This window comes from Schistocerca piceifrons, chromosome X, assembly GCF_021461385.2.
Source record: "Schistocerca piceifrons isolate TAMUIC-IGC-003096 chromosome X, iqSchPice1.1, whole genome shotgun sequence".
In the NCBI taxonomy this organism is placed as follows: domain Eukaryota; kingdom Metazoa; phylum Arthropoda; class Insecta; order Orthoptera; family Acrididae; genus Schistocerca; species Schistocerca piceifrons.
Window position 1 is genome coordinate 418,833,302 of NC_060149.1, and position 12,367 is coordinate 418,845,668.

A 12,367-nucleotide genomic window follows, 5' to 3' on the forward strand; every position below is an offset into this window, starting at 1 on the left:
AAATGGATGTTCTAGACATTACTGAACATTTTTGTTTGTACTGAGAATTTTACTTTTCTGACACAGCACAGCTCTAAACTGTAATCTCATGAAGTATGAAGTAAAAATGATTATTAAACTGGACAGCCTACCATCTTAAGTTAATTAAATCTGGCATTGTGCTAAACATAATGGCACCACGCAGACGTATGCAGTCTATCAAAAGTAAAACAAAAAGGAAGAAACAGAAATTCATCTTTCTATAACATGTAAGGATGCAAGGAAAAGGAAAGTACACACAAATACTTAGTTTGGGTGTTACTTACAGCAGCTATAAGCTTTTGTAATTCTTCGTTTTCTGCCACCAGTTTCTGGTATTTTTCCTCATCTTCTTTTGTCATGCCAACATCAGGATTGTATTTTGATTCTGCTTTATCACGTGGATGTCTGATCACCTCTATTACCTGTAATTGTATAGATACAAAGTACTGTATACATTCATACTGCAAGAGTATTGTCTATATTGAAAGAAACCTAAGATATCTGGCAGCACACAAAAAATGGGATGAAATAGGTGAAGGAATGAATAGCATTGACTAGCAGAGGAATAGTAGATATCTAAGGAGCAGGAGAAGGGAATTATGAGTCAATAAATAAATAAATAAATAAATGAAGACCAGAAAATTTAATAATGAAGGCAACAAATAATAATACTTGTGCTAATATCTTAAAAGATAGCAGCACTCTATCTTCTCCATAACTACCACCTCTTGACAGCAATTTCTCCACACAAACACAAAAGTGAAATTTTTGATGTAACATTAATAGTAACAAGTCCAGAACTGTGCAGCAAAAAACCTGGTTGTCTTTTAAAACACTCTTTCAGCTGAACTAAACTGAGCCTCAACTACAAATTGCATTCGTTCTCTTCTTTCAAATTCTGCTCTACTGTTAACCAAGTAGGGACATCATCTCTAAGAGAAACAATTTTGTGAATGGCTTAACCACAGCCTAAAAAGTAATTTCTTCACCTTATATGATGTGTGTGTTAGTTTTTTTTGTAAAGCTTGCTGATGTCACTCAGTTGGAAAAGGACTGAAAATTACAGAGAGGAAGAGGAGGAGGAGGAGGAGGAGGAAGAAGAAGGTGGTGGTGGTGGTGGCAGCAGTGATTTTTCAGGCCACACAACTATGATTTCTTTAGCTCTTGTATAAAATACTTAAGAGAAGTGTTATCATAAATAGGTAAAATATCAATTAACATGCACACTAAAATGGAATCTGTTCACACACACACACACACACACACACACACACACACACACACACGTGTGTGTGCCCACAGACAGGCACGCACACACATTCACAACTCTGTTCACACATGCACAAATAAACCTAAATGCATAAACCTAGTCTTGTTGTAAAAGAAAGACTGTACTATAACATAGGAGTGACCACTCATAAATGTGAGAAGGTATGGAGTGATATACTAAATCAAATGCTTTTGTCAGAGCACATAACATTCTTGCGAATTTTTTACCTTTTGCAGCCCCAGTCAAGTGCAATCGAAAGTAGTAGCAACAATTTCTGTTTCTGTTGTTTGGTTTAGTTTTTGTTCATGCATGCTTCAGTGGATTTGACTTTTTTAACTGGTGTTGATTAACTTTTTTAAGTGTTTGCATATTTTATGACCTAAATGAAGTATATGGATAACAAGAAGCAGCATAGCATCAGTACTTAAGACTACATCAAGCAATTGCTTGGGTTAGTGTTATATTCATTGTTGAATAAACAAACATGGACTAAAGATGGATAAAGAGAGAGCCAACTATGTACACAACAAGAGGAATTGTCTGCCTTCTGGAAACAGTCTGAAGCTGTGTTAGGCACAGTGTAGGGGTTTCATGCTGCTGCTCTGGACTGCGGTGGTGTTGAGGCAGCCGACATGAATGCTTTGAGATCTCTGGTGCCTATAGTGTCATCCACGATCCCTGTTGCAGTGTGTTCCCATTCACTCATCCTGATCAGCTAAGACTCACTGTGGTGACTGGCAAACAGTAGCAGGATTTCGAATCTCTGTGCGAAAGGTAAAAGTGTAAGCTGCCCACACAGTTGTCCCTTTATGCCTTAAAAATAGGTTTGAAGTATTGTCACCTGCTGAAAGTACATCTGAACAAGCACAGGATGCCTGATCTTTTGGGACTGGGGCAATCTTCTTGAAAGGTCTTGTTTTAACGTCAAGTTTAACACATATATTTCAGAACGACACAACACATATAAGTCACAGAGTAAGTTGACAAGCAAGACGTGTACACGTTAGCATTCGAATGAGCACTGAGTCCCAGTCTAGCGGCCGTTGCTCGGCTGGCCGCTTAGGTGGCGCAGTTGCTGCATGGCTGGCAGACAGCGCCGCACGTAGAGGACGCGCCTAATTGCGCGGCGGCGCTTTGAATGATCGGCGAGTCACAACACTTTTGCCCCTTTGAAATTGTTGCACTGGTCCTGATGGAGGTGTCCTGGAGATGGCTAATGTCCATAGGCGTTGTTTGACTCGCCGTAAAGTCTCGAGGAGGAGGCTTCCCGTATGGACGGAAGTGTCCCCGATGATAACGCGTCGAGATGACAGGAGACGTAGGGGTCGAATCTGCTGGGGCCCCATGCACCAATCAGTCGTGGCAAGTCCAGTTGATATAACAGGAGACATGGGCGATGTGTCTGCGTCCGTTGGAGGAGGAGGCGGCGAGTAGATTGGCTCTGATAGAGGATGGTCATCCGATTCCTGCATGGGCACGTCTCCTGGTGGCATCCGTTCTTGTGCTGGCATCGCGATGACAGTGAGAGGGCTGCGTTGTGAGTATTGAGAGATGCCAAGATCTCGAGCGTCAGGTAGAGCCGAAGTTGGTGTAGCGGCATTTGGAACAGGCGTTGCCGGCACACGAGGCCGAAGCTGGTCCGAATGACGCACTGCAACACCCGTGTCCGTCTGGATTTCATACAGGCGTCGGCCACGGTGTCATAAGATGCGGCCCGGGCTCCATTTTGGCCGCCTGCCATATCCCCGTACCCAGACGAGGTCGTCAGTGGTGAACCGGCCAAGTGAAGGCACCCGCTGCCGTGAGGTGGAAGGCCGCAGAAGATGAAGTAGCGTGCGGGGCTGTCGGCCATGTAAGAGCTCAGCTGGGCTGTGGTCGCCCATGGGGGCGAAACGGTAAGACTCCAGGAACTGGAGAAGCGCCTCATCAGCAGCAGAAGAAGCCAGAAGTTTCCGCATCTGAGCCTTAAATGTGCGGACCAGTCGTTCAGCCTCACTGTTTGATTGTGGATGGAACGGCGGGGCCGTGACGAGCACAAAAATCCGCAAATTCAGAAATTGCGGACCATTATCAGTAACAAGAGTAGAGGGGAGGCCTTCCAAAGAAAAAATGCAGGCGAGAGCACTTGTGGTTGCCGCGGTGGTAGGCGACGTGCAACGGACAATGAAAGGAAAGTTAAGAGTAGGCATCAATTACAAGGAGCCAATAAGTACCTAGAAAGGGTCCCGCAAAGTCAGCATGAATGCGCTCCCAGGGCTTCTCAGGTGAAGGCCACTGTGACAAAGATGACTTCGGGGCAGCGGCCTGTGACGCACAAGGGCCGCAGGCGGCTACCATGTGTGCTATTTCAGAGTCGATGCCAGGCCAGTACACATGACGGCACACCAGAGATTTTGTGCGAGACACACCGCAGTGCCTTTGGTGAAGGAGGCGCAAGACCAAAGCACGCAAAGACGCAGGTACCACAACACGCGGTGAAGCATTGTCAGTGGAAAGGAGGATAACACCATCCCTAGCCGTGAGGCAGTAACGCAAAGCGTAGTAGTTCCGCAACGGATCAGAAGTCTTAGCGGATGGGCGATCTGGCCAACCCTTCTGAATACAGCGTAAAACCCGGGAGAGGGTAGGGTCAGAACCCGTAGCAGCCGCCAGCCTGTCCCCAGTGATGGGGAACCCGTCCACAACCCGCTGCTCGGCAACATCCAGGTGGAAACACAAAAGCTCGTCCCTATCGAATGCCTGATCAGGACCCATGGGAAGGCGAGACAGAGCATCAGCATTGGCATGTTGAGCCATTGGCAGGAAATGAATCTCATAATTGAAACTAGACAAGTAAAGAGCCCAACGCTGGAGGCGGTGTGCAGCCTTGTCGGGAAGCAACGTTGATGGATGAAACAAGGAAACAAGTGGTTTGTGATCCGTAACAAGATGAAATTTTGAGCCATAGAGAAAAACACCAAACTTATGAAGAGCATAAATAATGGCCAAAGCTTCTATTTCAATTTGAGAATACTTTTGTTGGGCATCTGTGAGCGTTTTGGAGGCATAAGCAATGGGTTGTTCCGAACCGTCAGAAAAACGGTGCGCAAGGACTGCACCGACCCCGTATTGAGAGACGTCTGTGGCAAGAACAAGATGTTGGTCAGGTCCATAAGTAGCCAGGCACGGGGCCTGTTTCAGCATAGTCTTCAGTTTCTGGAAAGCCGCATCGCATGACGCGGACCAGTGAAAAGGCACGTTTTTATGCAACAGGCGATGCAATGGCTGAGCCACCGAAGCCGCAGACGGTAAAAACTTGTGATAGTATGCTATTTTCCCCAAGAAGGCCTGCAGTTCCATAACAGATGTAGGGCGAGGAAGGGCATCGATTGCCGCGACAGTTTGCTGAAGTGGACGAATACCCTCTCGAGAGAGTTGAAACCCCAAGTACGTGATAGATTCCTGAAAAAATTGTGATTTCTGAAGATTACACTTAAGACCGGCAGTCTGTAAGACATGAAAAAGTGTGTGGAGATTTTGAAGATGTTCTTCAGTGGTGGAGCCAGTGACAACAATGTCGTCCATGTAATTGATACACCCAGGGACAGGGAGCAATAATTGTTCCAAGAATCTCTGAAAGAGAGCAGGGGCGCTAGCAACCCCGAATGGCAATCGTTGGTATTGATAGAGGCCGAAAGGCATGTTAAGGACCAGAAACTGCCGGGAAGCAGCGTCAAGAGGAAGTTGATGATAAGCTTCTGAGAGGTCAATTTTAGAAAAATACTGGCCTCCAGCAAGTTTAGTGAACAGTTCTTCAGGATGGGGCATAAGGTAAGTGTCGATGAGGCATTGAGCATTTACAGTGGTTTTGAAATCGCCACAGAGACAAATATCACCATTTGGCTTAGCAACGATGACGACAGGAGAGGACCACTCACTGGAAGTGACAGGAAGCAAGACCCCTGAAGTAGTGAGATGATCCAGCTCCCGTTTTACCCGATCACGAAGGGCCACAGGAATGGGCCAAGCCCGAAAAAACTTAGGCCGAGCAGTGGGTTTGAGCGTAATATGAGCTTCAAAGTCGTTTGCACGGCCTAACCCAGGAGAAAAAAGGGACGAAAATGTCGTCGACAAGGAATCCAATTGGGCATAAGGAATAGCATCAGAGACAATATTGACAGAGTCATCTATGGAGAACCCTAAAACACGAAAGGCATCGAAACCAAAAAGATTCTCTGTGTTACTCTGGTCGACCACAAATATGGGAACAGTGCGAACGACAGATTTGTAAGATACCTCAGTATTAAACTGTCCCAAGAGAGAAATCTTCTCTTTATTGTAGGTCCGTAATTGCCGAGTGACAGGTGACAGGAGTGGAGAACCCAACTGAAGATACGTCTGAGAATTAATTATAATGGCAGCAGAACCGGTATCCACCTGCATGCGAACATCTCGACCAAGGATTTGGACAGTGAGGAATAACTTCCCTGAAAGGGAAGAAGTGCAACTGACAGACAACACAGAATCAGAATCAGCGTCATGTTCATGAACATCATGTATGCGGTCGGATTTGCAAACGGAAGACACATGACCTTTCTTTTTGCAATTGTGACACACAGCCCAACATTGGGGACAATCCTCGCGTGAATGTTTCGTAAAACACCGCGGACATGAAGGAAGTTGCCGGGGGTTTTGCTGCAGTTTCTTAGCGGGTTGTTTACGGTTAGGCCGAGGCTGCATGTGGGAGCGCACTGCAGGTACGTCGTCAACAGCGCACAGAGGTTGTATTTCCCCGACATCACCCCACGCCTCTATTTGCGCCCCAGTGGCGCAAGAAATTTCACAAGACTGCGCAATGGAGAGAACTTCATCTAGAGTCGGATTTGGCAACTGAAGGGCACATTGCCGAACTTCGTTGTTGGGCACCGACCGGATAATAGTATCCCGTACCATGGAATCGGCATAGGATTCTTTGTGAACGTCAGTAACAAATTGACACTTTTGACTGAGGCCGTCAAGTTCAGCAGCCCAAGCATGATAGGATTGATGTGGCTGTTTTTGACAACGATAAAAGGCAACACGAGAGGCTACCACATGCATTTGCTTTTGAAAATAGACAGACAGAAGTGAGCACATTTCAGCGAAGGACAAAGACGCAGGATCCTTCAAAGGAGCCGATTGCGACAACAACCGATACATTTGAAGTGAAATCCAGGAAAGGAACAGAGACTTACATGGTTGTTCGCCCGTGACATGAAATGACAAGAAGTGTTGTCGAAGATGTTTTTCATAATCAGACCAGTCTTCCGCCGTCTCGTCGTAAGGAGGAAAAGGAGGTATAGCCAAAGACAAGAAACGCCCCGCATTTGACGCCACGACGAAATCGCGAATCGCCGCTGTTAGAAGCGTTTGATGTTCAAGGAGATTTTGCAATAGTCGTTCCACAGTAGCCATGGAAACCTGTGGGTCAACGGTGAAAAGGAAAAATCCCATCCTCGTCGCCAATTGTTTTAACGTCAAGTTTAACACATATATTTCAGAACGACACAACACATAAGTCACAGAGTAAGTTGACAAGCAAGACATGTGTACACGTTAGCATTCGAATGAGCACTGAGTCCCAGTCTGGCGGCCGCTGCTCGGCTGGCCGCTTATGTGGTGCAGCTGCTGCATGGCTGGCAGACAGCGCCGCACATAGAGGACGCGCATGATTGCGCGGCGGCGCTTTGAATGATCGGCGAGTCACAACAGGTCTTGACAAGCACAATGGGTGGATTTGCTAGTCACTGGGAGCTACAATGTTAAGTCAGGTGATGGAGCCCCTTAGGGAAATAATGAGCAGGTCATAAAGGAAGGCCAGTCTCTACTCTGCTTGCCAAAGAGTCTCAACCAAGATGTAGAGGATGCTCTGTCAGTGGTCACTGATAGCACTAGGTGTAATGGGCTGCAAATTGTGGATCATTTCATCACAAATGACTCCTGCCACCTGGGTTCATAAGTCATCCTCAGTTCCTACAGTCAGCTTGCTGCTTTTGTTAAGAAATTTTGCCTCAAACGTGGTTTGGAGTCAAGTGGAAGTCTTAAATCAGATTCATAGACAATTCTGTGGTGATTTTTGATGTGGATTTCTTAATTTCCGCTATTGAATGGAGAGCTGCAGGACCCTCTTAACAGGTCAGTAATGCACCACATGCAAGAAGTGGTTACTATGATAACAGTATCTGTGATGTGCACATGTGGATTTTTTATGACAGAGAAACAAAGGATATCAGCTCCCTTAATGAAAGGGTAGCATCTGTCATGGCAGAATGAAGAAAGACAAAAGGCATAGGATAATGATATGCATGAATACAAATAGTGGTAGCTTTTTTATTTTTATTTTTTATTTTTTAGGGTTCAAAACTGCTACAGTCATAAGCACCCATTCTGTGGCTTAGGGAACGGTAAAAAACCGAATGTGAAATCAGCAGCAATGGGAGTGAAACTCAAGGAGGAAGGAAACTAAAAACGGAAGGAAATCTTAGAAAACTACTATTGAAGGGGGAGGGAGGGGGGTTGTATTCCCCAAAACGGAGCTTCAAATGACCGATGTCATCTCACTGACACTGATAAACTGAAGGATGTGATCAGCTGAGCACGTGTCATCAGCTAAAAGGGAAGATATATCAGGTGACAATTGTAAATTGGTGCATAGCAGATTAAAATAGGGGCACTGAAGTAAAAGTTGTCTTGCTGTCTATGGTTGAGAGCAGTGAGGACAAAGCAGGGGAGGATCACCACTTAAAATATGTTGACGGCAAAAAAGACAGTGTCCTATCCAGAGTCTAGTTAAAATTACGAGACCGGGAGGAAGAGGTCCAATCACAGGGAAGAGGTATAAGGCCTGTAATTTATTATCAGGAAGTGTAAACTAATGTGTGTGCCATAAAAGAGTAACATGACGACATAAAATGCTCTGTAGATCAGCAAATGGAACCATGTGAACAGCAGGCTGAGGAAGAGAGATTGCAGCCTTGGCTGCTATATCGGCTGCCTTGTTTCCGCGGATAGCAACGTGCCCTGGGATCCAGAGGAATGCCACAGAGACTCCCCCCAAGTGGAGGCTGTCCTGAATCTGGTGAACCAGAGGGTGGAAAGGATAAAGAACTTGGAGGTTGAGAAGAGAGTTGAGCGAATCCAAGCATATAATATACTGTAGCCGCTTATGGTGATGGATGTATTGGACAGCCTGGAGAACAGCATAAAGCTTCACAGTAAATACCACACTGGTCGGGAAGCTGAAATCTATTAGAAGTGTTGCCAACAATATAGGCACTCCCAACACCAAATGTGGTCTTTGAGCCATCAGTGTGAATAAATGTGGCATCCTTCATTTGTGTGCACAGGGGGTGGGTACTTGAGGGGCAGCTGACAAAGGGCACAGAGAAGGCAGGTCCAGGGACAAAGCCAAGGTGGCACCATACCACCATTTGTCAATGAAGTTTTAGGAAAGTGGAAGGAAAGAGAATGTAACAGATGACGAAAGCGGACTCCCGGTGGTGGTAGAGGAGAACAGCGGCCTCCATACCCCACATCCAAGGAGGCGTTGAAAAAAAGGGCACGAGTCAGAAGGGCAAGCATGGAAGACAGATGACTAGCATAGCGACTCAGTAGGACAGCTCGCCGATTGGATAGTGGAGGTACAGCAGTCTCAGTGTAAAGGCTCTCCACAGTGCTGGTATAAAAAGCTCTAGATGCTAAATGCAATCACTGGTGGTGGACAGAGTTGAGACGCAGAAGAATAGACATCTGTGCAGAGGAGTAAACTATGCTTCTGTACTCCAATTTTGAGCGCACTAAGGCGTGATATAGGTGGAGGAGGACTACTCGGTCCGCTCCCCAAGGTACCACTTAGAACACGGAGAGTGTTGAGGGATCGCATACAGTGAGCTGCAAGATATGAAATGTAGGAAGACCAGCACAGTTTTCTGTCAAACATAAGTCCCAAGAATTTGGTGATATTAGCAAACAGAAGGTCGACAGGGCCTAGGTGTAGGGAAGGCGGAGGAAACTCCGCACAACACAAAAAATTTACACAGGCGGTCCTATTGGGAGAAAAGCGGAAGCCAGTTTCGATGCTCCACGAGTGGAGGCGATCGAGACATCCTTGAAGACTTCGTTCAAGAAGGCTGGTCCGTTAAGAGCTGTAGTAGATTGTAAAATTGTCAACAAAGAGGGAGCCTGAGACATCGGGAAGGAGACAATCCATAATTGGATTTATGGTGATGGCAAACAGTACAACACTCAGTATGGAGCCCTGGGGCACCCCGTTTTCATGGGAGAAAGTACGGGAGTGAGAGGTGTGCACCCGCACCTGAAAGGTGCGCTCTGTCATAAATTCACGAATAAATAGGGGTAGCTGCCCTCGAAAGCATCGAGAGAACAGTGTGCGGAGGATACCTGTCCTCCGACAAAATGGGTCTGAGCACTATGGGACTTAACATCTGAGGTCATCAGTCCCCTAGAACTTAGAACTACTTAAACCTAACTAACCTATGGACATCACACACATTCATGCCCGAGGCAGGATTCGAACCTGCGACCGTAGCGGTTGCGCAGTTCCAGACTGAAGCGCCTAGAACCGCTCGGCCACATTGGCCGGCTGTCCTCCGACAAGTATCATATGCTATCTCCAGATCAACAAATATTGCTAGCGGTTGGCATTTCCTGAGAAAATTGCTCACGATATAAGTGGAGAGAGCAACAAGATGGTCAACTGCAGAATGATGCTTTCAGGAACCGCATTGGGCAGGTGTTAAAAGCCACCAGCCTAAACAGCAATTCACCATACACTCCAAAACCTTACCAACACTACTCGTGAGAGAAATGGGACGATAGCAAGAGGGGAGATGTTTGTCCTTTCCAGGGATTGGAACAGGAATGACGATAGCTTCCCGCCATCTTCTGGAAAAGGTACTGTCGGTCCAAATTCGATTATAAAGGCGAAGGAGGTAATGCAGACTACAGTATGATAAATGCAGCAACATTTGGACATGGATGCCATCCGGTCCTGGGGCGGAAGAGTGAGAGGAAGAGAGTGTGTGTTGGAGTTTCTACATAAAGAAAACAGTATTATAGCTTTCACGATTTTGACAGGAGAAAGCAAAAGGTCACACTTCCTCTGCTTATTTCTTCAGGAGAAAGGCTGGCAGGTAATTTGAAGAGCTCAAAATCTCAGCAAAGTGTTGATCCAATGAGTTAGAAATTGCAACTGGGTCCATAAGGTATCATGTGCGACAGTGAGCCCAGATATCAGGGAGAAACTATACATTCTGGATAACCGTCGAATTCAACTCCAAACTACAGATGAAGGAGTGAAGGAATTAAAGGACAGCATCGTGCACGTAATTGCTTAGAGCGGATACAATTGGCCAATGTAGGATGGTGGCAGAAAATGCGAAGAGCATGTCTCTGCTCGCGTATTGCATCACGGCACATCTCGTTCCACCAAGGAACGGGGGGATGCCGGGGCAAAGGGGAGGTATGAGGTATTGAATGTTCCGCAGCTGTATGAATAACTTCCATAACATGAGTGTACTGATCGTCGATGCTAGGAAAGTGACAGTCATTGAATGTCGCTAGAGAGAAAAAAAGTGTCCAATTGGCTTGGGAAAATTTCCAGCATCTTGGGTGCATAGATGACAGTTGTGGCTGTAATCGAAGGACACGTGGAAAATGGTCACTTGAGTGTTTATCCACTAGAGTGAACCATTCAAACTGTCAAGTTAGCTGAACAGTACCAACCGGAAGGTCCAAATGAGAGAAGTTTGACACGGAGGCAGACAAAAATGTAGGTTCCCCAGTGTTGAGGCAACGAAGATCCGTTTGGTGGAAGAGGTCAATCAATAGGGAGTCTCGCGGACAAGGACGCGGAGATCCCCAAAGCAGGTGGTGGGCATTGAAGTCGCCAACCAGCAAATGGGGTGGGGGGGGGGGGGGGCGACCAAGGAGATGAAGGAGATCGGCTGTTGCAATTGGTGTGAACGATGGAAAACGATGGAATGTATACGGTACAAAGGGAGAAGGTGAATCCAAGTATCCAGAAAGGGAAAGACATACAGTGACAGCTTGGAAGGAACTGTTTAAGGGGATTGCGTGATAATGGACAGTCCCATGGAGAAGAATCATAAGCCCCTGCGTGCCAGAGTGCCATCAACAGAGGGGAGATCAAACCAGACTGATTGTAAATGAGGGAAGACAAATAATCAACATAGGGCGGACAGAAAAGGGGAAAATCTCACCATGTTTGCCGTCAACTCAACGATCACTGAGAGCTGGTGGCTGATGGCGGGGAACAGCATTCAGCCAAAGGCAGAAGATCCTCATCCATAGGTTGCTTGGGGGCCGCTCCTGCCACCAGTGATTGGCTGGTGGATCGGCCGCCAGCGGTGTGTCTCGGCAACATGGAAGACGGCCGAGGGCGGCTACTGCTGGGTGGCGCTGTAGATGAGACACGCTGTGGTGGAGAAGGAGAGGAACTTTGTTTCTTTTGAGCATTCTTGGAAGTAGAATGGTGAGAGGAGGGAGGAATCAATGGTTGGGAGGTCGGAGTATGTAAAAAATCTTTGCGAGTAGGCTCTTTCTTGGAAGTCAGGGTGTCCGATTTTGGGGCCCGTGATTTAGCAGGAGTCGATGAAGGGTGAGCCTGAGAGTGAGCAGGCGATAGTGGGGATGATGAACGGGTGATCTTTGGGTTGGCCGATCTGACGACCGCAGCGCTAAAGGTGAGATCGTAAGTCTGTGTGGCTACCTCCTCAGCAGGCCGAGGAGATGCAAGGTCAGTGCTATATTTACCTGCTGGGAGCACAGTGGGCTTTCTACTGGCAAATAACTTACAAGCAGCAAATGTGAACACCTTTTCCTTCACTCTGATTTCCTGAATAATTTGTTCATCTTTGAAAATAGGGCAATCTCTAGAAGCAGCAGCGTGGTCGCCCATACAGTTGATGCAATGAGGGGATGGAGGTGGACAATCACCCTCATGGGCATCCCTGCCACATGTAACGCATTTGACCAGATTGGAACACGACTGGCTGGTATGATTAAACCACTGACACC

The 12,367-nt window shown here is 46.7% G+C and overlaps 1 protein-coding gene across 1 annotated transcript in view; it reads right to left on the reverse strand.

The window, feature by feature from the left end:
- The window catches only part of LOC124721311 (gamma-aminobutyric acid type B receptor subunit 1), a 118,127-nt gene that overhangs the window by 13,698 nt on the left and 92,062 nt on the right, over positions 1-12,367 (reverse strand). Inside the window, exon 15 of the mRNA XM_047246224.1 lies at positions 306-443. Coding sequence (XP_047102180.1) covers positions 306-443 — 138 coding nt within the window. The remainder of the gene's footprint in view (positions 1-305; positions 444-12,367) is intronic.